Source organism: Melospiza melodia (assembly GCF_035770615.1).
Source record: "Melospiza melodia melodia isolate bMelMel2 chromosome 17 unlocalized genomic scaffold, bMelMel2.pri SUPER_17_unloc_1, whole genome shotgun sequence".
NCBI lineage: Eukaryota > Metazoa > Chordata > Aves > Passeriformes > Passerellidae > Melospiza > Melospiza melodia.
The window spans coordinates 1,256,593-1,279,065 of NW_026948502.1; the positions used below are offsets into that span (position 1 = coordinate 1,256,593).

A 22,473-nucleotide genomic window follows, 5' to 3' on the forward strand; every position below is an offset into this window, starting at 1 on the left:
CAGTGACAATGACACAGTGACAGTGACAGTGACAGTGACAATGACAGTGACAGTGACACAGTGACAGTGACAGTGACAGTGACAATGACACAGTGACAGTGACAGTGACACAATGACAGTGACACAGTGACAGTGACAATGACACAGTGACAATGACACAGTGACACAGTGACAGTGACAGTGACAATGACAGTGACAGTGACACGGTGACAGTGACACAGTGACAGTGACAGTGACACAGTGACACAGTGACACAATGACAGTGACAGTGACAGTGACAATGACAGTGACAGTGACACAGTGACACAGTGACAGTGACAATGACACAGTGACACAGTGACAGTGACAGTAACACGGTGACAGTGACAGCCCCAGCCCCGCCCCCCCGGCACTCCCGGCATTCCCGACTCCCAATTCCCGAGGTTTTGGGGCTTTCTGGGTGGAAAATGAGAAATTTTTCTGTCTAAATGGGGGGGGGGGGGGGCGTTGGACCCAAAATGGGGGGGAAAGGTTTGGGTTCCATGCAGTGTTTGAGGTTTTTTGGGGGAGTTTTTTGGGTTCCATGCGGTGTTTGAGGTTTTTTGGGGGGAGTTTTTTGGGTTTCCATTTTTTGTTTTAGGTTTTTTTGGGGGATTTTTTGGGTTCCATGCGGTGTTTTAGCTTTTTTGGGGGAGTTTTTTGGGTTCCATGCGGTGTTTTAGATTTTTTGGGGAGTTTTTTTGGGTTCCATGTGGTGTTTTGAGGTTTTCTTTGGGTTCTCTGCGGTGTTTTAGGGTTTTTTTGGGGTTCCATGTGGTGTTTTAGGGGTTTGTTGGGTCCTCTGCAGTGTTTTAGGTTTTTTGGGGTTCCATGTGGTGTTTTAGGGTTTTTTGGGGCGTTTTTGGGGTTTTGGGGAGGATCTTTGGGGTGCTCACCTTCTCCAGGGTCTCGATGCGCTGCTTGAGCAGGCGATTCTCCGAGCGGAGCCGCTGAGGGGACACCGAGGGGACAGAGGGGACAGAGGGGACAATGAGGGGACAGAGGGGACAGGGAGGGACAGAGGGGACAGGGAGGGACAGAGAGGGGACAGAGGGGACAGGGAGGGGACAGAGGGGACAGGGAGGGGACACGGAGGGGACAGAGGGGACAGGGAGGGGACAGGGAGGGGACAATGAGTGGTGATCCAGATGTCCCCAGGTGTCCCCCAGCTGTCCCCAGGTGACCCCACATGTCCCCAAGGATGTCCCCCAGGTGTCCCCAGGATTGTCCCCAGGTGTGCCCAGTTGTCCCCAGATATCTCTGCAGTGTCCCCAGGTGTCCCTGCAGTGTCCCCCAGGTGTCCCAGGTGTCCCTGCAGTGTCCCCAGGTGTGTTCAGGTGTCCCAGGTGTCCCCAGGTGTCCCTAGCAGTGTCCCCAGGTGTCCCCAGGTGTCCCTGCAGTGTCCCCAGGTGTCCCCAGGTGTCCCAGCTGTGTCACCTTGATCTCGATCTGCTCCTCCATCTCTTTGCTCTTGAGGGCGGCGTATTCCTTCTCCAGCCTGGGGACACACGGACAGCTGGGGACAGGGACAGACGGACGGGGACAGGGACAGGGAGGGGACAGGGACAAAGGGATGGGGACAGGGGGGCAGGGACACAGGGGACAGCGATGGGGACAGGGACGGGAAAGGGACAGGGGGGCAGGGACAGGGACAGGGGACAGCGATGGGGACAGGGACAAAGGGATGGGGACAGGGACAGACGGACAGGGACAGGGACACAGGGACACAGGGACAGGGGACAGGGATGGGGACAGGGATAAAGGGATGGGGACAGGGGACAGCTGGAGACAGAGGACAGGGACACAGGGACACAGGGGACAGCAATGGGGACAGGGATGGGAAAGGGACAGGGACACAGGGACACGGGACAGCGATGGGGACGGGGACAGGGACGGGAAAGGGACAGGGTGGGGACATGGACACAGGGACACAGGGACAGGGACAGCTGGGGACAGGGACGAGGGGACACAGGGACAGAGGGGACAACATGGGGACAGGGCAGGGACAGCAGGGACAGGCACAGGGACAGGGTGGGGGACATGGACAGGGACACAGGGACAGGGGGGACAGGGATGGGGACCAGCGAGAGGGATGGGAAAAGGGACAGGGATGGGAAAGGGACACAGGGACAGGGACAGGGACAGGGGACAGGGACAGGGACAGGGACAGGGACAGGGTGGGGACATGGACACAGGGACACAGGGACAGGGGGGGACAGGGATGGGGACAGGGAGAGGTTGGGGAAAGGGACAGGATGGGAAAGGGACACAGGAACAGAGACAGGGACAGGGGACAGGGACAGGGATGGGAAAGGGACACAGGGACAGGGACAGGGATGGGACAGGGATGGAGAGGACAAGGACAGAGGAGACGGGAACAGGGAAAGGGACAAAGGGACCAGGGGAGAGGGACAGGGACAGGACAGGGACAGGGGACAGGGACAGGGACAGGGAGGGGACAGCGACAGGGATGGGACGGGGGACATGGAACAGGGACAAGGATGGGGACAGGGACAGGGATGGGGATGGGGATGGGAAAGGGACAGGGACAGAGGGACAGGGGACAGCTGGGGACAGGGATGGGGACAAAGGACAGGGATGGGGACAGAGTGGGGACAAGGACACGGATGGGAAAGGGACAGAGGGGACAGGGACAGGGATGGGGACACAGGGACAGAGAGGACAAAGGGGACAGGGATGGGAAAGGGACACAAGGACAGGGACAGGGGATAGGAACAGGGGACAGGGACACAGAGACACAGGGACAGGGGGGACAGAAGGACACAGAGACAGAGGGACAGAGGGGACACAGGGACAGAGGGACAGAGGGGAGACACAAGGACAGAGGGGACAGAAGGACCAGAGGGACACAGGGACAGAGGGACAGAGGGACAGAGGGACAGAGGGACAGAGGGACACAGGGACAGAGGGGACAGAAGGACAGGGACACAGGGACAGAGGGACAGAGGGACAGAGGGACACAGGGACACAGGGACAGAGGACAGAGGGACAGAGGGACAGAGGGACAGAGGGACAGAGGTGCCCTGACCTCTTCATCTTGCGGGGGTTGTACTTGACCTGGCAGGCGCGCAGGATCAGCTTGTCGGGGCACGAGTCGAACTGGTGAGGGATCACCTTCTGGAAGTACTGCGGGGGAACGGGGCACCCCGACATCAGGGCAGTTAACCCCAAAATGGGGACAATTCACCCCAAAATGGGGAGTTCAGAACAAATCGGGGACAATTCAGACCAAAAATGGGGGAAAATGGCACAAAATAGGGGAAAAAATGGCAGAAAACAGAGAAAAACCAGGGCAAAATGGGGATGAACCCATCCTGTTGGCCAAACCCACCCCAAATCCCACCCAATGACCAAACCCACCCCAAACCCACCCCAAACCCACCCCAAATCCCACCCCAAATTCCATCCATTGACCAACCCCACCCCAAATCCATCCCAAACCAATCCCATTGATCAAACCCACCCCAAATCCACCCCAAATCCACCCCACTGACCAAACCCACCCAAAATCCCATCCCATTGACCAAACCCACCCCAAATCCATCCCAAACCCATCCATTGACCAATCCCACCACATTGACCAATCCCAACCCACAAATCCATCCACAAACCCATCCCATTGACCAAACCCACCCCAAACCCACCCCAAAATCCATTCCCAATCCCATCCCACTGACCAAAACCCACCCCCAAATCCATCCCATTGACCAAACCCACCCAAACCCACCCTACTGAGCAGCCCCACCATAAAGTCCATCCCAAACCCACTCTGAAACCCATCCCACTGACCAAACCCACCCCAAATCCATCCCAAACCCATCCCACTGACCAAACCCACCCCCAAATCCATCCCCTCAAATCCATCCTTGACCAAACCCACCCCAAACCCACCCCAAATCCATTCCCAATCCCATCCCACTTGACCAAACCCACCCCAAATCCACCCCAAATTCCATCCATTGACCAAATCCACCCACTGACCAAATCCATCCCCAAACCAATCCCACTGACCAATCCCACCCCAAATCCATTCCCAATCCCATCCATTGACCCAATCCCACCCCCAAATCCATCCCCAAACCCACCCCATTGACCAAACCCACCCACCAAATCCATCCCAAAGCAATCCCACTGACCAAACCCACCCCAAACCCACCCCAAATCCACCCCAACCCCACCCCACTGACCAACCCCACCCCATTGATCAAACCCACCCCACTGACCAGACCCACCCTATTGACCAACCCTACCCCAAACCCATCCCACCTAACCCCAACCCCACCCCCACTGACCAAACCCAAACCCACCCCAAGGCCACCCCACTGACCAAACCCACCCCATTGACCCAACCCCATCCCATTGACCAACCCCATCCCAAACCCATCCAACCCCACCCCATGGTCACCCCACTGACCAAGCCCACCCCCAAACCCACCTTAAGGCCACCCCAACCACCACCCCACTGACCAACCCCATCCCATTGACCAAACCCCACCCCACTGACCAAGCCGACCCCAACCCCCACCCCACTGACCCAACCCCCACCCTATTACCCACACCCCACCCCACTGACCAACCCCACCCCAAACCCACCCCAATGCCCCAACCCCACCCCACTGACCAACCCCACCCCATTGACCAAATCCACCCCAAGGCCACCCCAGGGACCAAAGCCACCCCCTGACCAACCCCACCCCATTGATCAAACCCATCCCAAACCCATCCCAACCCCACCCCATTGACCAAACCCACTCCACTGAGCAACCCCACCCCATGGTCACCCCACTGACCAAGCACACCCCAAACCCACCTTAAGGCCACCCCAACCCACCCCACTGACCAAACCCACCCCAAACCCATCCACTGACCAAACCCCATTTCATTGACCAACCCCACCCCATGGTCACCCCACTGACCAAACCCCACCCCACTGACCAACCCCACCCCCACTGACCAACCCCACCCCATGGTCACCCCACTGACCAACCCCACCCCACTGACCAACCCCACCCCCAAACCCACCCCACTGACCAACCCCACTCTATGGTCACCCCCACTGACCAACCCCACTCTATGGTCACCCCACTGACCAACCCCACCCCACTGACCAACACCACCCCAAACCCCATCCCAACCCCACCCCCAAACCCACCCCAAGCCCACCCCACTGACCAACCCCACTCTATGGTCACCCCACTGACCAAGCCCACCCCAAGCCCACCCCACTGACCAACCTCACCCCAAGGCCACCCCCACTGACCAAACCCAAACCCACACCCAAGCCCACCCCATTGACCAAGTCCACCCCAAACCCACCCCAAGGCCACCCCACTGCCCAAGCCCAAAGCCACCCCAACCCCACCCCATGACCAAACCCACCCGAAACCCACCCCATTGCCCCAAACCCCACCCCAACCCCCACCCCATTGCCCAATACCCACCCCAAGCCCACCCCATTGCCCCAACCCCACCCCAACCCCACTCCATTGACCAAACCCACCCCAAGGCCACTCCACTGACCAACCCCAACCCCCACTGACCAAACCCCACCCCCATTGACCAACCCACCCCACCCCAACCCCACCCACTGACCAAGCCCACCCTATTACCCAAACCCACCCCCACTGACCAACCCCACCCCAAACCCACCCCACTGACCAACCCCAACCCCACTGACCAACCCCACCCCATTGACCAACCCCACCCCAAGGCCACCCCACTGACCAACCCCAACCCCACTGACCAACCCCACCCCACTGACCAACCCCACCCCAAGGCCACCCCACTGACCAAGCCCACCCCACTGACCAACCCCAAAGCCACCCCAAACCCACCCCACTGACCAACCCACACCCAACCCCCCCCCCACTGCCCAAGCCCACCCCACCCCCAAGCCCCCCAAGGCCCCCGCGGGTGGGGTGGGTACCTGGGACATGCCCTCCATGTCCAGACTGCACCAGCTCGGCCTGGTTGAACTGCAGCAGCGCCATCCCCACGCGGAAACACGATCTCCAGACCCTGCCACCGACACGGCCACACGGTCAGCGTGGCACCCGTGGACACCACGGGGCCACCGGGGACACCACGGGGCCACCATGGTCACCTCGGGGCCACCATGGTCACCCCCATCCCTGCCACCGACACGGCCACACGGGTCAGCGTGGCCACCGGGGACACCACGGGGCCAACCGTGGTCACCACGGGGCCAGCGGAGACACCACGGGGCCACCATGGTCACCTTGGGGCCACCGTGGTCACCTCAGGGCCACCATGGTCACCCCATCCCTGCCACCAACACGGCCAGATGGTCGGCGTGGCCACCATGGTCACCTTGGGGCCACCATGGTCACCTCGGGACCACCAGGGTCACCTTGGGGTCACCATGGACACCACAGGGCCACCATGGTCACCTTGGGGCCACCACGGACACCACAGGGCACCATGGTCACCTTGGTGCCACCACGGCCACCCCACCCCTGCCACCAACACGGCCAGACGGTCAGCGTGGCCACCGGGGACACCACGGGGCCACCGTGGTCACCTCAGGGCCACCATGGTCACCCCATCCCTGCCACCAAACACGGCCACACGGTCAGCGTGGCCACCGGGGACACCTTGGGGCCACCATGGTCACCACGGGGCCACCATGGTCACCCCATCCCTGCCACCAACACGGCCACACGGTCAGCGTGGCCACCGGGGGACACCTTGGGGCCACCATGGTCACCACGGGGCCACCATGGTCACCCCATCCCCTGCCACCAACACGGCCACACGGTCAGCGTGGCCACCGGGGACACCTTGGGGCCACCATGGTCACCACGGGGCCACCATGGTCACCCCATCCCTGCCATCGACACGGCCACACGGTCAGCGTGGCCACCGGGGACACCACGGGGCCACCGGGGACACCACGGGGCCACCACGGTCACCTTGGGGCCACCACGGCCACCCCATCCCCTGCCACCACCACGGCCACACGGTCAGCGTGGCCACCGGGGACACCACGGGACCACCGTGGTCACCTCGAGGCCACCATGGTCACCCCATCCCCTGCCACCAACACGGCCAGATGGTTGGCGTGGCCACCATGGTCACCTTGGGGCCACCATGGTCACCTCAGGGCCCACCATGGACACCACGGGGCCACCACGGACACCACAGGGCCACCATGGTCACCTTGGGGCCACCACGGCCACCCCACCCCTGCCACCAAACACGGCCAGACGGTCAGCAATGGCCACCGGGGACACCACGGGGCCACCATGGTCACCTCGGGGCCACCCTGGGTCATGTCTGGGTCACCAGGGCCACCCCAGAGCCCATTTTGGGGGATTTGATCCACCCCAAACCCATTTCTGAGGGACCTGGTCAAACCCAAACCATTTCTGAGGGATTTGGTCAAACCCAAACCCATTTCTGAAGGATTTGGCCAAACCCAAACCCACTTTTCTGGACTTTGATCCACCCCAAACCCATTCTTGAGGACCTCATCAAACCAAATCCATTTTTGAGGGATTTGGTGAAACTCAAACCCATTTTTGAGGAGTTTGATCCACCCCAAACTCATTCTTGAGGGATTTTGGTCAAACCAAACTCGATTTTGAAGAATTTGATCCATCCCAAAACTCATTTCTGAGGGACTTCATCAAAACCAAACCCATTTTTGAGTGATTTGATCAAACCCAAACCCATTTTTGAAGAGTTTGATCCACCTCAAACCCATTCTTGAGGGACCTCATCAAACCAAACCCATTCTTGAGGGACTTGGTGAAACCCAATCCCATTTTTGAACGATTTGCTCAAACCAAACCATTTTTCTGGACTTTGGTCCACCCCAAAACCAATTTTTTTTGGGATTTTTCCCCCCAGCCCCAGTTTTGGGTCGGATTTGGGGCTACCTCGTACATGAAGATGTCGCAGACGCGCGTGGCCACGGGCAGGGGGAAGGTGGTGAGGAAGAGCGTGAGGAACCAGCCCAGATCCTGAGGGGTTTGGTTCCACCCCAAGTTCTGAGGGATTTGGCCAAACCCAACCCGTTTTTGAGGAGTTTGTTCCACCTCAAACCCGTTCTTGAGGATTTGGTCAAAACCCAAATTAATTTTTGAGAGATTTGATCAACCCCAAACCCATTTTTGAAGGATTTGGTGAAACCCAAACCCATTTTTGAGAGGTTTGATCCACCCCAAACCCATTCTTGAGGGACATCATGAAACCAAACCCATTCTTGAGGGACTTGTTCCACCCCCAAAACCATTTTCTGAGGGATTTGGTTCCACCTCCAATTTTTGAGTGATTTGATCAAACCCAAACCCATTTTTGAGGGATTTGATCCACCCCAAACTCATTCTTGAGGGACATCATCAAACCCAAACCATTTTTGAAGGATTTGGTCAAACCAAACTCATTTTTGAGGAGTTTGATCCAATCCAAACCCATTCTTGAGGGACTTGGTCAAAGCCAAACCATTTTTGAACAACCTGATCCACCCCAGACTCGTTTTGAGGAGTTTGATCCACCCCAAACCAACTCTTGAGAGACATCATCAAACCAAGTCCATTTTTTACTGATTTGGTCAAACCAAACCATTTTTCTGCACTTTGATCCACCCCAAACCCATTTTTGAGGGATTTGATCCACCTCAAACTCGTTTTTGAGGGACTTCATCAAACCAACCCGTTCTTGAGGGACTTGGTCAAACCCAACCCACTTTTTAGCGATTTACTCAAACCCAAACCCATTTTTGAGGGATTTGGTCAAACCAAACCCGTTATCAGGGATTTGATCCACCCCAAACCCATTCCTGAGGGATTTGGTCAAACCCAAATTAATTTTTGAGTGATTTGATCAACCCAAACCCATTTTTGAAGGATTTGGTGAAACCCAAACCCATTTTTGAGGGGTTTGATGCAACCCAAACCCATTCTTGAGGGACCTCATCAAAACCAAATCCATTTTTGAGGGATTCGGTCGAACCCAAACCCATTTTTCTGGACTTTGATCTACCCCAAACCCAGTTTTGAAGCATTTGATCCACCCCAAACTCATTCCTGAGGGATTTGGTCAAACCCAAATTAATTTTTGAGTGATTTGATCAACCCAAACCCATTTTTGAAGGATTTGGTGAAACCCAAACCCATTTTTGAGGAGTTTGATGCACCCCCAAACCCATTCTTGAGGAGTTTGGTCAAACCACAAACCCATTTTTGAAGGATTTGGTGAAACCCAAACCCATTTTTGAGGAGTTTGATCCACCTCAAACCCATTCTTGAGGGACATCATCAAACCAAGTCCATTTTTTACTGATTTGGTCAAACCAAACCCATTTTTCTGCACTTTGATCCACCCCAAACCCAATTTTTGAGGGGATTTGATCCACCTCAAACTCGTTTTTGAGGGACATCATCAAACCCAAACCGTTCTTGAGGGACTTGGTCAAACCCAACCCACTTTTGAGCGATTTACTCAAACCCAAACCCAGTCTTGAGAGATTTGGCCAAACCAAACCCGTTTATCAGGATTTGATCCACCCCAAACCCATTCTTGAGGGATTTGGTCAAACCCAAATTAATTTTTAAGTGATTTGATCAACCCCAAACCCATTTTTGAAGGATTTGATGAAACCCAAACCCATTTTTGAAGGTTTGGTGAAACCCAAACCCATTTTTGAGGGATCTGATCCACCCCAAATCCGTTCCCGAGGAGTTTGATTCACCCCAAACCCATTCTTGAGGGACTTGGTCAAACCAAATCAATTTTTTTGGGATTTTTGGCCCCGGATCCCCAATTTTGGGCCAGTTTTGGGTCGGATTTGGGGCTACCTCGTACATGAAGATGTCGAAGACGCGCGTGGGCCACGGGCAGGGAAGGTGGTGAGGAAGAGCGTGAGGAACCAGGACGAGGCGTACATGGAGGTGAGGAAGCTCTGCGAGCGGAAATGCACGTTCAGCTCCGGCAGCTGCTCCTGGGGATGGACAACGGAGGGGTTTGGGGGGAAAATGGGGATTGGGGGGGAAAAATGGGGGTTTGGGGGAGAAATGGGGGTTTGGGGGAAAATGGGGTTTGGGGGGAAAAATGGGGGTTTGGGTACAGGGAAAATGGGGGTTTGGGGAGAAAAACGGGGGTTTGGGGTCAGAGAACAACGGGAATTCATGGTTGGACAAAAATGGGAATTTGGGATCTGGACATGGGGACAAAAAGTGGGAATTTGGGGTCTGTCCCTGTCCCCTCCCTGTCCCCATCCTTGTCCCCTCTGTCCCCCATCCCCATCCCTGTCCACTGTCCCTGTCCCCATCTCTGTCCCCATCCCCATCCCCTCTGTCCCCATCCTGTCCCCTTGCTGTCGCCTCCCCGTCGCCATCCCTGTCCCCATCCCTGTCCCTGTCCCCTCTGTCCCCTTGCTGTTCCCATCCCCATCGTCCTGTCCCCCTCTGTCACCTGTCCCGTCTGTCCCCTCTGTCCCCATCCCTGTGCCCTCTGTGCCCATCCCCATCCCTGTCCCCATCCCTGTCCCCCTTGCTGTCCCTGCCCCTGTCCGCTGTCCCCTGTCCCCTGTCCCCATCCCCGTCCCTGTCTCTGTCCCCATCCTTGTCCCTCTGTCCTGTCCCTGTCCCCATCCCCATCCCTGTCCCCCTTGCTGTCTCTGTCCCCATCCCTGTCCCCTCTGTCCCCATCCCCATCCCTGTCCCCATCCCTGTCCCTGTCCCCCATCCCTGTGCCCTCTGTCCCTGTCCCCTGGCCGTCCCCCTCTGTCCCCTCTGTCCCCTGGCTGTCCCCTGGCCGTCCCCTCTGTCCCTGTCCCTCTCTGTCCCCTCTGTCCCCTGGCCGTCCCCTCTGTCCCTGTCCCCTCTGTCCCCCTGGCTGTCCCCTGGCTGTCCCCTCTGTCCCTGTCCCCTCTGTCCCTGTCCCCTGGCTGTCCCCTGGCTGTCCCCTGGCTGTCCCCTGGCTGTCCCCTGGCCGTCCCCTCTGTCCCTGTCCCTGGCTGTCCCCCTGGCTGTCCCCTGGCTGTCCCCTGGCTGTCCCCTGGCTGTCCCCTGGCTGTCCCCTCTGTCCCCTGGCCGTCCCCGTGCGTGGCACCTGCAGCAGGAACTCGAACTGGTAGATGCAGAGCCCCAGCTCGGCCCATGCTGGGCTTGAAGAGCTCTCGCAGCCGGTACTCCTGCATCAGGCGCACGAACACGCTGAACGCCTCCTCCTCCGGCATCTGCAGCGGCATTCCCAAAAACAACCGGGAATTCCCACCGGAATCCCTGGAATTCCCAGCAGAATCCTGGAATTCCCAGCAAAAACCCCGAAATCCAGCAAAATCCCAGCAAAAACCCCAAAATTCCAGCAAAATCCACAAGATTCCCAGCAAAACCTCAGAATTCCCATCAAAGGCTGAACGCCTCCTCCTCCGGCATCTGCGGGAGATTCCCACAAAAACCGGGAATTCCCATCGGAATCCCTGGAATTCCCAGCAAAACCCAAAATTTCCATCAAAATCCCAAGATTCCCCAGCAAAACCTCAGAATTCCCATCAAAGGCTGAGCGCCTCCTCCTCCGGCATCTGCGGGAGATTCCCACAAAAACCCTGGAATTCCATCAGAATCCCTGGAATTCCCAGCAGAATCCCTGGAATTCCAGCAGAATCCCTGGAATTCCAGCAGAATCCTGGAATTCCCAGCAAAAAACCACAAAATTCCCATCAAAACCTCAGAATTCCCATCAAACCCTGAACGCCTCCTCCTCCGGCATCTGCGGGGAGATTCCCAAAAAAAACCGGAAATTTCCATCAGAATCCCTGGAATTCCCAGCAAAAACCCCGAAATTCCCAGCAAAATCCCCGGAATTCCAGCAGAATCCCTGGAATTCCAGCAAAAATCCCGAAATTCCCAGCAAAAAACCACGGAATTTCCATCAAAATCCCAGAAATTCCCAGAAAAAACCCCGAAATTCCCATCAAAACCTCAGAATTCCCATGAAAGGCTGAACGCCTCCTCCTCCGGCATCTGCGGGAGATTCCCAAAACAAACCGGGAATTCCCACCAGAATCCCTGGAATTCCCAGCAAAATCCCCGAAATTCCCAGCAAAATCCACAAGATTCCCAGCAAAACCTCAGAATTCCTATCAAAGGCTGAACGCCTCCTCCTCCGGCATCTGCGGGAGATTCCCACAAAAACCAGGAATTCCCAGCAGAATCCCCGGAATTCCCCAGCAAAAACCTCGAAATTTCCATCAAAATCCCAGAAATTCCCAGAAAAAACCCCGAAATTCCCATCAAAAACTCAGAATTCCCATGAAAGGCTGAACGCCTCCTCCTCCGGCATCTGCGGGAGATTCCCAAAACAAACCGGGAACTCTCATCGGAATCCCTGGAATTCCCACCAGAATCCCTGGAATTCCCAGCAAAATCCCCGAAATCCCCAGCAAAAACCCCAAAATCCCCAAGATTCCCAGCAAAACCTCAGAATTCCCATCAAAGGCTGAACGCCTCCTCCTCCGGCATCTGCGGGAGATTCCCACAAAAACCGGGAATTCCCAGCAGAATCCCTGGAATTCCCAGCAAAAACCCCGAAATTCCAGCAAAAACCCCGAAATTCCCAGCAAAATCCCCGGAATTTCCAGTAAAATCCCCAAGATTCCCATCAAAGCCTCAGAATTCCCACCAAACGCTGAACGCCTCCTCCTCCGGCATCTGCGGGAGATTCCCACAAAAAAACCCGGGAATTCCCATCAAACCTCTGAAATTCCCAGAAGTTTTAGGGAATTCTGAATTTCCCAGAATTCTGAGATTCCCAGAAAAGCCCCACAAATTCCCACAAAAGCCCCAGAAATTCCCAGGAAAAAAAACCAAAAAAAAACAAAAAACAAAACAAAAAAAAAAACACAAAAAACCCCCCAGAATTCCCAAAAAACCTCAGAAATTCCAAAAAAAAAACCCAGAAATTCCCAGGGAAAAAAAAAAAAAAAAAGGAAAAAAAAAGAAACCACCAAAACAACAAAACAAAACAAAACAAAACAAAACAAAACAAACAAAAAAAAAACCAGAATTCCCAAAAAACGCCAGAAATGTCCAGAAAAAAACCCCCAGAAATTCCCAGGAAAAAAAATCCAGAATTCCCCAAAAAAACACAGAAATTCCCAGAAAACCCCTCCCCAGAATTCCCAGAATAAAACCCCAGAAATTCCAAAATAACCCCCAGAAATTCCCAGAGAAAAAAAAAATCAGAATTCCCACAAAACCCCCAGAAATTCCCAGAAAAAAAAAAACCCCAGAATTCCCAAAAAAAACCCCAGAATTCCCAGAAAACCCCAGAATTCCCAGAAACCCCAGAATTCCCACAAAACCCCCAGAAATTCCCAGAAAAAAACCCCCTGGAATTCCCAAAAAAACCCCAGAATTCCCAAAAAACCCCCAGAATTCCCAGAAACCCCAGAATTCCCACAAAACCCCCAGAAATTCCCAGAAAAAAAACCCCCCAGAATTCCCAAAAAAACCCCAGAATTCCCAGAAAACCCCAGAATTCCCAGAAAACCCCAGAATTCCCAAAAAACCCCAGAAATTCCAAGGAAAAAACCCCCCAGAATTCCCAAATAAACCCCAGAATTCCCAAATAAACCCCAGAATTCCCAGAAAACCCCAGAATTCCCAGAATTCCCAGAAGCCCGGATGCCCCCCGAAGCCTGCGGTGCCCGCGGTGCCCGCCCGGTGCCCGCGGTGCCCACCTGCATGAGCAGCAGGCCCACGATGAAGGCGCTGCCCTGGCAGTAGCCGACCTCCCGATCCACCAGGGAGTAGGCCTGGAACGGACGGGCACACGCTGGGTCACCCCTGTGTGTGCCACCCCTGTGTGTGCCAGCCGTGTGTGTCACCTGTGTGTGTCACCTGTGTGTGTCAGCCGTGTGCCACCTGGGTCACCCCTGTGCCACCCCTGTGTGTGCCAGCCGTGTGCCACCTGTGTGTGTCACCTGTGTGTGTCACCTGGGTCACCCCTGTGCCACCCCTGTGTGTGCCACCCGTGTGCCACCCCTGTGTGTGTCACCTGTGTGCCACCCCTGTGTGTGCCACCCGTGTGCCACCTGTGTGTGTCACCTGTGTGTGCCACCCCTGTGCCACCCCTGTGTGTGCCACCCGTGTGCCACCTGTGTGTGTCACCTGTGTGTGTCACCTGTGCCACCCCCGGGCCACCCCTGTGTGTGCCACCCGTGTGCCACCTGTGTGTGTCACATGTGTCACCCCTGTGCCACCCGTGTGTGTGCCAGCCGTGTGCCACCTGTGTGTGTCACCTGTGTGTGTCACTGTGTGTCACCTGTGTGTGTCACCTGTGTGTGTCACCTGTGCCACCCCTGTGCCACCCCTGTGTGTGCCAGCCGTGTGCCACCTGTGTGTGTCACCTGTGTGTCACATGTGTGTCACATGTGTCACCCCCGGGCCACCCCTGTGTGTGCCACCCGTGTGCCACCTGTGTGTGTCACCTGTGTGTGTCACCTGTGCCACCCCCGGGCCACCCCTGTGTGTGTCACCCGTGTGCCACCTGTGTGTGTCACCTGTGTCACCCCTGTGCCACCCCTGTGTGTGCCAGCCGTGTGCCACCTGTGTGTGTCACCTGTGTGTCACATGTGTGTGTCACCTGTGTGCCACCTGTGTGTGTCACCTGTGTGTGCCACCCCTGTGCCACCCCTGTGTGTGCCAGCCGTGTGCCACCTGTGTGTGTCACCTGTGTGTGTCACCTGGGTCACCCCTGTGCCACCCCTGTGTGTGCCAGCTGTGTGCCACGCCTGTGCCACCTGTGTGTGCCACCTGTGTGTGCCACCCCTGTGCCACCTGTGTCACCTGTGTCACCTGTGTGCCACCCCTGTGTGTGCCACCCCTGTGTGTGCCAGCCGTGTGCCACCTGTGTGTCACCTGTGTGTGTCACCCGTGTGCCACCTGTGTGTCACCTGTGTGTGTCACCTGTGTGTCACATGTGTGTGTCACCTGTGTGCCACCTGTGTGTGTCACCTGTGTGTGTCACCTGTGTGTGTCACCTGTGTGTCACATGTGTGTGTCACCTGTGTGCCACCCCTGTGTGTGCCACCCGTGTGCCACGCCTGTGCCACCTGTGTGTGTCACCTGTGCCACCCCCGGGCCACCCCTGTGCCACCCCTGTGTGTGCCACCCGTGTGCCACCTGTGTGTGTCACCTGTGTGTGTCACCTGTGTGTCACCTGTGTGTCACCTGTGCCACCCCCGGGCCACCCCTGTGTGTGCCACCCGTGTGCCACCTGTGTGTCACCTGTGTGTGTCACTGTGTGTCACCTGTGTGTCACTGTGTGTCACCTGTGTGTGTCACCTGTGCCACCCCCGGGCCACCCCTGTGTGTGCCACCCGTGTGCCACGCCTGTGCCACCTGTGTGTGTCACCTGTGTGTCACCTGTGTCACCCCTGTGCCACCCCTGTGTGTGCCACCTGTGTGTCACCTGTGTGTGTCACCTGTGTGTGTCACCTGTGTGTCACCTGTGCCACCCCCGGGCCACCCCTGTGTGTGCCACCCGTGTGCCACCTGTGTGTCACCTGTGTGTGTCACTGTGTGTCACCTGTGTGTCACTGTGTGTCACCTGTGTGTGTCACCTGTGCCACCCCCGGGCCACCCCTGTGTGCCACCCCTGTGTGTCACCTGTGTCACCTGTGTGCCACCCCTGGGACACCCCTGTGTGTGCCAACCCGTGTGCCACCTGTGTGTCACCCGTGTGCCACCTCTGTGCCACCCGTGTCACCTCAGTGCCACCTCTGCGTCACCTCTGTGCCACCCATGTCACCAGTGTCACCTCTGGGCCACCCCCGGGCCACCCCTGTGTGTCACCTAGGTGTCACCCCTATGCCACCCCTGTGTCACCTGTGTGCCACCTGTGCCACCCCTGTGCCACCCCTGTGCCACCTGTGTCACCAGTGTCACCTGTGTACCACCCCTGTGCCACCTGTGCTACCTGTGTGTCACCTGTGCCACCCCTGTGCCACCTGTGCTACCTGTGTGTCACCTGTGCCACCCCTGTGTGTCACCTGCGTCACCCCTGTGCCACCCCTGTGCCACCCCTGTGTCACCTCTGTGTCACCAGTGTCCCCAGTGTCACCTCTGTGCCACCCCTGTGTGTCACCTGTGTGTCACCCCTGTGTGTCACCTGTGCCACCCCTGTGCCACCCCTGTGTCACCTCTGTGTCACCAGTGTCCCCAGTGTCACCTCTGTGCCACCCCTGTGTGCCACCTGTGTCACCTGTCTGCCACCCCTGTGCCACCTGTGTGTCACCCCTGTGCCACCTCTGTGCCACCTGTGTGTCACCAGGGTCACCTGTGTGCCACCTCTGTGTCACCTGTGCCACCCGTGTCACCCCTGTGTCACCTGTGTCACCAGTGTCACCTGTGTGCCACCCCTGTGCCACCCCTGTGCCCCATCTGTGCCACCTGTGTGTCACCTGTGCCACCCCTGTGTCACCCCTGTGCCACCCCAGTGTCACCAGTGTCACCTCAGTGCCACCTCTGTGTCACCTCTGTGCCACCCCAGTGTCCCCAGTGTCACCTCTGTGCCACCTCTGTGTCACCCGGGTCACCTGTGTGCCACCCCTGTGTCCCCAGTGTCCCCACTGTCACCTCTGTGCCACCCTCCTGTCCAACCTCCTGGCCCTGTCCCACCCCGGATCCATGTCCCCAGGTGTCCCCAGGTGTCCCCAGGTGTCCCCAGGTGTCCCCATGTCCCCAGGTGTCCCCAGTGTCACCTTCATGACGTTGAAGAGCACCTCCTGGCCCACCAGAGATCCCTGTCCCAGTGCCACCCCAGATCCATGTCCCCAGGTGTCCCCATGTCCCCAGGTGTCCCCAGGTGTCCCCGTGTCCCCAGGTGTCCCCAGGTGTGTCACCTTCATGACGTTGAAGAGCACCTCCTGGCCCAGGCTGTCCCTGTCCCACCCCGGATCCATGTCCCCATGTCCCCAATGTCCCCATGTCCCCATGTCCCCAGGTGTCCCCATGTCCCCAGGTGTCCCCAGGTGTCCCCAGGTGTCCCCATGTCCCCAGGTGTCCCCATGTCACCTTCATGACGTTGAAGAGCACCTCCTGGCCCAGGCTGTCCCTGTCCCTGTGCCATCCTATATCCATGTCCCCAGGTGTCCCCGTGTCCCCATGTCCCCAGGTGTCCCCATGTCCCCAGGTGTCCCCAGGTGTCCCCATGTCACCTTCATGACGTTGAAGAGCACCTCCTGGCCCTGTCCCCCCCCAGATCCATGTCCCCAGGTGTCCCATGTCCCCAGGTGTCCCCAAGCCCTGGCAGTGTCCCCAGGTGTCCCCAGGTGTCCCCAGGTGTGTCACCTTCATGATGTTGAAGAGCACCTCCTGGCCCAGGCTGTCCCTGTCCCTGTCCTACCCCTGACAATGTCCCCATGTCCCCATGTCCCCAGGTGTGTCACCTTCATGACGTTGAAGAGCACCTCCTGGCCCAGGCTGTCCCTGTCCCAGTGCCATCCTATATCCATGTCCCCAGGTGTCCCCAGGTGTGTCCCCATGTCCCCATGTGTCCCCATGTCCCCAGGTGTCCCCATGTCCCCAGGTGTGTCACCTTCATGACGTTGAAGAGCACCTCCTGGCCCAGGCTGTCCCTGTCCCACCCCATATCCGTGTCCCCATGTCCCCAGGTGTCCCCAGGTGTGTCCCCATGTCCCCATGTCCCCCTGGTGTCACCTTCATGACGTTGAAGAGCACCTCCTGGCCCAGGCTGTCCTGGCCCCTGAAGAACTCGTGCTCGGGGTAGGTGCGGGCGATGTCGCGGCGGATCAGGCGCTCGCAGGGGGAGCTCATGCGCAGCAGCTCCGAGTACTGAGCCTTGAGCGGCAGCGAGGCCGCGCTGCACAGCAGCTGCCACACGATGGCGCGGAAGTGGTGCGGGATCCCCTTCCGGATCAGCTCCTGAGGGACAGAAAAACCCTAAATGTGATCCTAAATGTGATATCAAACCCTAAATGTGATATCAAACCCTAAACGTGTCCCCAAACTCATCCCATTGACCCCAGATCTGCTGCTCAGGGCACAGCAGCTGCCACACGATGGCACGGAAGTGGTGCGGGATCCCCTTCCGGATCAGCTCCTGAGGGAGAGAAACCCCAAATGTCACCCCAAAAACCTAAACATGATCCTAAATGGGACATCAAACCCTAAACATGATCCTAAATGGGACATCAAACCCCCCTGTCCCTGCTCAGGGCACAGCAGCTGCCACACGATGGCGTGGAAGTGGTGCGGGATCCCCTCCCGGATCAGCTCCTAAGGGACAGAAAAACCCCAAATGTCACCCTAAATGTGATATCAAACCCTAAATGTGACCCCAAACCCTAAATGTGATCCTAAATGTGATATCAAACCCTAAATGTGACCACAAACTCATCCTATTGACCCCAGATCTGCTGCTCAGGGCACAGCAGCTGCCACACGATGGCGCGGAAGTGGTGCGGGATCCCCTTCCGGATCAGCTCCTGAGGGAGAGAAACCCCAAATGTCACCCCAAAAACCTAAACATGATCCTAAATGGGACATCAAACCCTAAACATGATCCTAAATGGGACATCAAACCCCCCTGTCCCTGCTCAGGGCACAGCAGCTGCCACACGATGGCGTGGAAGTGGTGCGGGATCCCCTCCCGGATCAGCTCCTGAGGGAGAGAAAAACCCCAAATGTCACCCTAAATGTGATATCAAACCCTAAATGTGACCCCAAACCCTAAATGTGACCCTAAATGTGATATCAAACCCCAAATGTGACCCCAAACTCATCCCATTGACCCCAGATCTGCTGCTCAGGGCACAGCAGCTGCCACACGATGGCGCGGAAGTGGTGCGGGATCCCCTTCCGGATCAGCTCCTAAATGGGACACAAAAACCCCAAATGTCACCCTAAATAATGTATCAAACCCTAAATGTGATATCAAACCCTAAATGTGATATCAAACCCTGAACGTGTCCCCAAACTCATCCCATTGACCCCAGATCTGCTGCCCAGGGCACAGCAGCTGCCACACGATGGCGCGGAAGTGGTGAGGGATCCCCTTCCGGATCAGCTCCTGAGGGACAGAAACCCCAAATGTGACCCCAAAAACCTAAATGTGACACCAAACCCTAAATGTGACCCTAAATGTGACACCAAACCCTAAATGTGACCCTAAATGGGACATCAAACCCCTCTGTCCCTGCTCAGGGCACAGCAGCTGCCACACGATGGCGTGGAAATGGTGCGGGATCCCCTTCCGGATCAGCTCCTGGGGGAGAGAAACCCCAAATGTGATCCCAAAAACCTAAACATGACCCTAAATGTGACCCCAAACCCTAAATGTGACCCTAAATGTGACCCCAAACTCATCCATTGTCCCCAAACTCATCCCATTGACCCCAGATCTGCTGCTCAGGGCACAGCAGCTGCCACACGATGGCGCGGAAATGGTGCGGGATCCCCTTCCGGATCAGCTCCTGAGGGAGAGAAAAACCCTAAATGTGATCCTAAATAATGTATCAAACCCTAAATGTGACCCCAAACTCATCCATTGACCCCAAACTCATCCCATTGACCCCAGATCGGCTGCGCAGGGCACAGCAGCTGCCACACGATGGCGCGGAAGTGGTGCGGGATCCCCTTCCGGATCAGCTCCTGAGGGAGAGAAACCCCAAATGTCACCCCAAAAACCTAAATGTGACCCCAAACCCTAAATGTGACCCTAAATGTGACCCCAAAGTCATCCTATTGACCCCAAACTCATCCCATTGACCCCAGATCTGCTGCTCAGGGCACAGCAGCTGCCACACGATGGCGCGGAAGTGGTGCGGGATCCCCTTCCGGATCAGCTCCTAAATGGGACACAAAAACCCCAAATGTGACCCTAAATAATGTATCAAACCCTAAATGTGATATCAAACCCTAAACGTGTCCCCAAACTCATCCCATTGATCCCAGATCTGCTGCTCAGGGCACAGCAGCTGCCACACGATGGCGCGGAAGTGGTGCGGGATCCCCTTCCGGATCAGCTCCTGAGGGACAGAAACCCCAAATGTCACCCCAAACCCCAAATGTGATCCTAAATGGGACCCCAAAACCTAAATGTGACCCCAAAGTCACCCCATTGACCCCAAACATGATCCCAATCTCACTGTCCCCAAAGCCATTGTCCCCAGATCTGCTGCTCACACGATGGCACAGAAGAGGTGTGGGGTCCCCTTCCCTATCAGCTCCTGGGGACAGTGGGGACATTGGGGGCAATGGGGACAATGGGACAGTGGGGACAATGGGACAATGGGGACATTGGGGACAATGGGGACAATGGGGATAGTGGGGACAGTGGGGACAATGGGACAGTGGGGACAGTGGGGACAGTGGGGACAATGGGGACAGTGGGGACAGTGGGGACAGTGGGGACAGTGGGGATAGTGGGACAGTGGGACAGTGGGGACAGTGGGACAATGGGGACAATGGGGACAGTGGGGACAGTGGGGACAGTGGGACAGTGGGGACACTGGGACAACAGGGACAACAGGGACAGTGGGGACAGTGGGGACAATGGGGACAGTGGGGACAGTGGGGACAATGGGGACAGTGGGACACTGGGACAGTGGGGACATTGGGGACAATGGGGACAATGGGGACAGTGGGACAATGGGGACAGTGGGACACTGGGACAGTGGGACAGTGGGACAGTGGGGACAATGGGGACAGTGGGGACAGTGGGGACAATGGGGACAGTGGGACAGTGGGGACAGTGGGGACAGTGGGGACAGTGGGGACAATGGGGACAGTGGGACAGTGGGGACAGTGGGGACAGTGGGGACAATGGGACAGTGGGGACAGTGGGGACAGTGGGGACAGTGGGGACCATGGGGACAGTGGGGACAGTGGGGACAATGGGGACAGTGGGGACAGTGGGGACAGTGGGACAGTGGGGACAATGGGGACAGTGGGGACAGTGGGGACAGTGGGGACAATGGGACAATGGGGTAATGGGGACATTGGGGACAGTGGGGACAATGGGCACAATGAGGACAGTGGGGACAGTGGGACAATGGGGACAGTGGGGACAGTGGGGACAGTGGGGACAATGGGACAATGGGGACAGTGGGGACAATGGGCACAATGAGGACAGTGGGGACAGTGGGGACAGTGGGGACAGTGGGGACAGTGGGGACAGTGGGGACAATGGGGACAATGGGGACAATGGGGACAATGGGGACAGTGGGGACCATGGGGACAGTGGGGACAGTGGGACAGTGGGGTCAGGGTGACCCCAAACGTGGTCAGAACGTGGGGTGGTCCAAGCAGGATCCAAGCTGAGACCTCCTGCTGGAGAAATCCATCCCAAAACTGAACAAATTGGGCAAACCCATCCCAAAACTGAACAAATTGGGCAATTCCATCCCAAAACTGAACAAATTGGAGAAATCCATCCCAAAACTGAACAAATTGGGCAATTCCATCCCAAAACTGAACAAATTGGAGAAATCCATCCCAAAATGGAACAAATTGGAGACACCCAGCCCAAAATGGAACAAATTGGACAATTCCAACCCAAAACTGAACAAATTTAACAAAACAATCCCAAAATGGAACAAATTGGACAAATCCATCCCCAAAACTGAATTATTGGAGAAACCCATCCCAAAACTGAACAAATTGGAGAAATCCATCCCAAAACTGAACAAATTGGAGAAATCCATCCCAAAACTGAACAAATTGGAGAAATCCATCCCAAAACTGAACAAATTGGAGAAATCCATCCCAAAACTGAACAAACTGGACAAACCCATCCCAAAACCCAACAAACTGGACAAATCTAATCCAAAACTCATCCCAAAACCCAATAAATTGGACAAACCCATCCCAAAACCCAACCAACTGGACAATTCCACCCCGAAATCCAAGGAATGGGACAAACTCACCTCAAAATCCAGGGAATTGGACAATTCCACCCCAAAAATCCTCGCGTCGGACAAACCCGCCCCAAAACCCAACAAACTGGACAAACTCATCCCAAAACACAACAAATTGGACAAATCTATTCCAAAACTCATCCCAGTGGACAAACCCACCCCAAAACCCAACAAACTGGACAAACCCACCCCAAAACCCAACAAACTGGACAAACCCACCCCAAAACCCAACAAACTGGACAAACTCATCCCAAAACACAACAAACTGGACAAACCCGCCCCAAAACCCAACAAACTGGCCAAACCCACCCCAAAATCCAAGGAATTGGACAAATCTATTCCAAAACTCATCCCAAAACACAACAAATTGGACAAACCCACCCCAAAACTCAACAAATTGGACAAACCCACCCCAAACCCCAACAAATTGGACAAATCTATTCCAAAACTCATCCCAGTGGACAAACCCACCCCAAAACCCAACAAACTGGACAAACCCATCGCAAAACCCAACCAACTGGACA

At 56.4% G+C, this 22,473-nt stretch overlaps 1 protein-coding gene across 1 annotated transcript in view; it reads right to left on the reverse strand.

Moving 5' to 3' along the window:
* The window catches only part of EVI5L (ecotropic viral integration site 5 like), a gene marked incomplete at its 5' end in the record, with an annotated part of 46,483 nt that overhangs the window by 23,544 nt on the left and 466 nt on the right, over positions 1 to 22,473 (reverse strand). Inside the window, 12 exon segments of the mRNA XM_063181878.1 lie at positions 915 to 968; positions 1,456 to 1,516; positions 3,068 to 3,165; positions 5,966 to 5,989; positions 5,991 to 6,041; positions 6,043 to 6,057; positions 7,941 to 8,016; positions 9,936 to 10,003; positions 11,116 to 11,160; positions 11,162 to 11,242; positions 13,748 to 13,822; positions 17,730 to 17,954. Of these exon segments, the coding sequence (XP_063037948.1) occupies positions 915 to 968; positions 1,456 to 1,516; positions 3,068 to 3,165; positions 5,966 to 5,989; positions 5,991 to 6,041; positions 6,043 to 6,057; positions 7,941 to 8,016; positions 9,936 to 10,003; positions 11,116 to 11,160; positions 11,162 to 11,242; positions 13,748 to 13,822; positions 17,730 to 17,954 (873 nt within the window).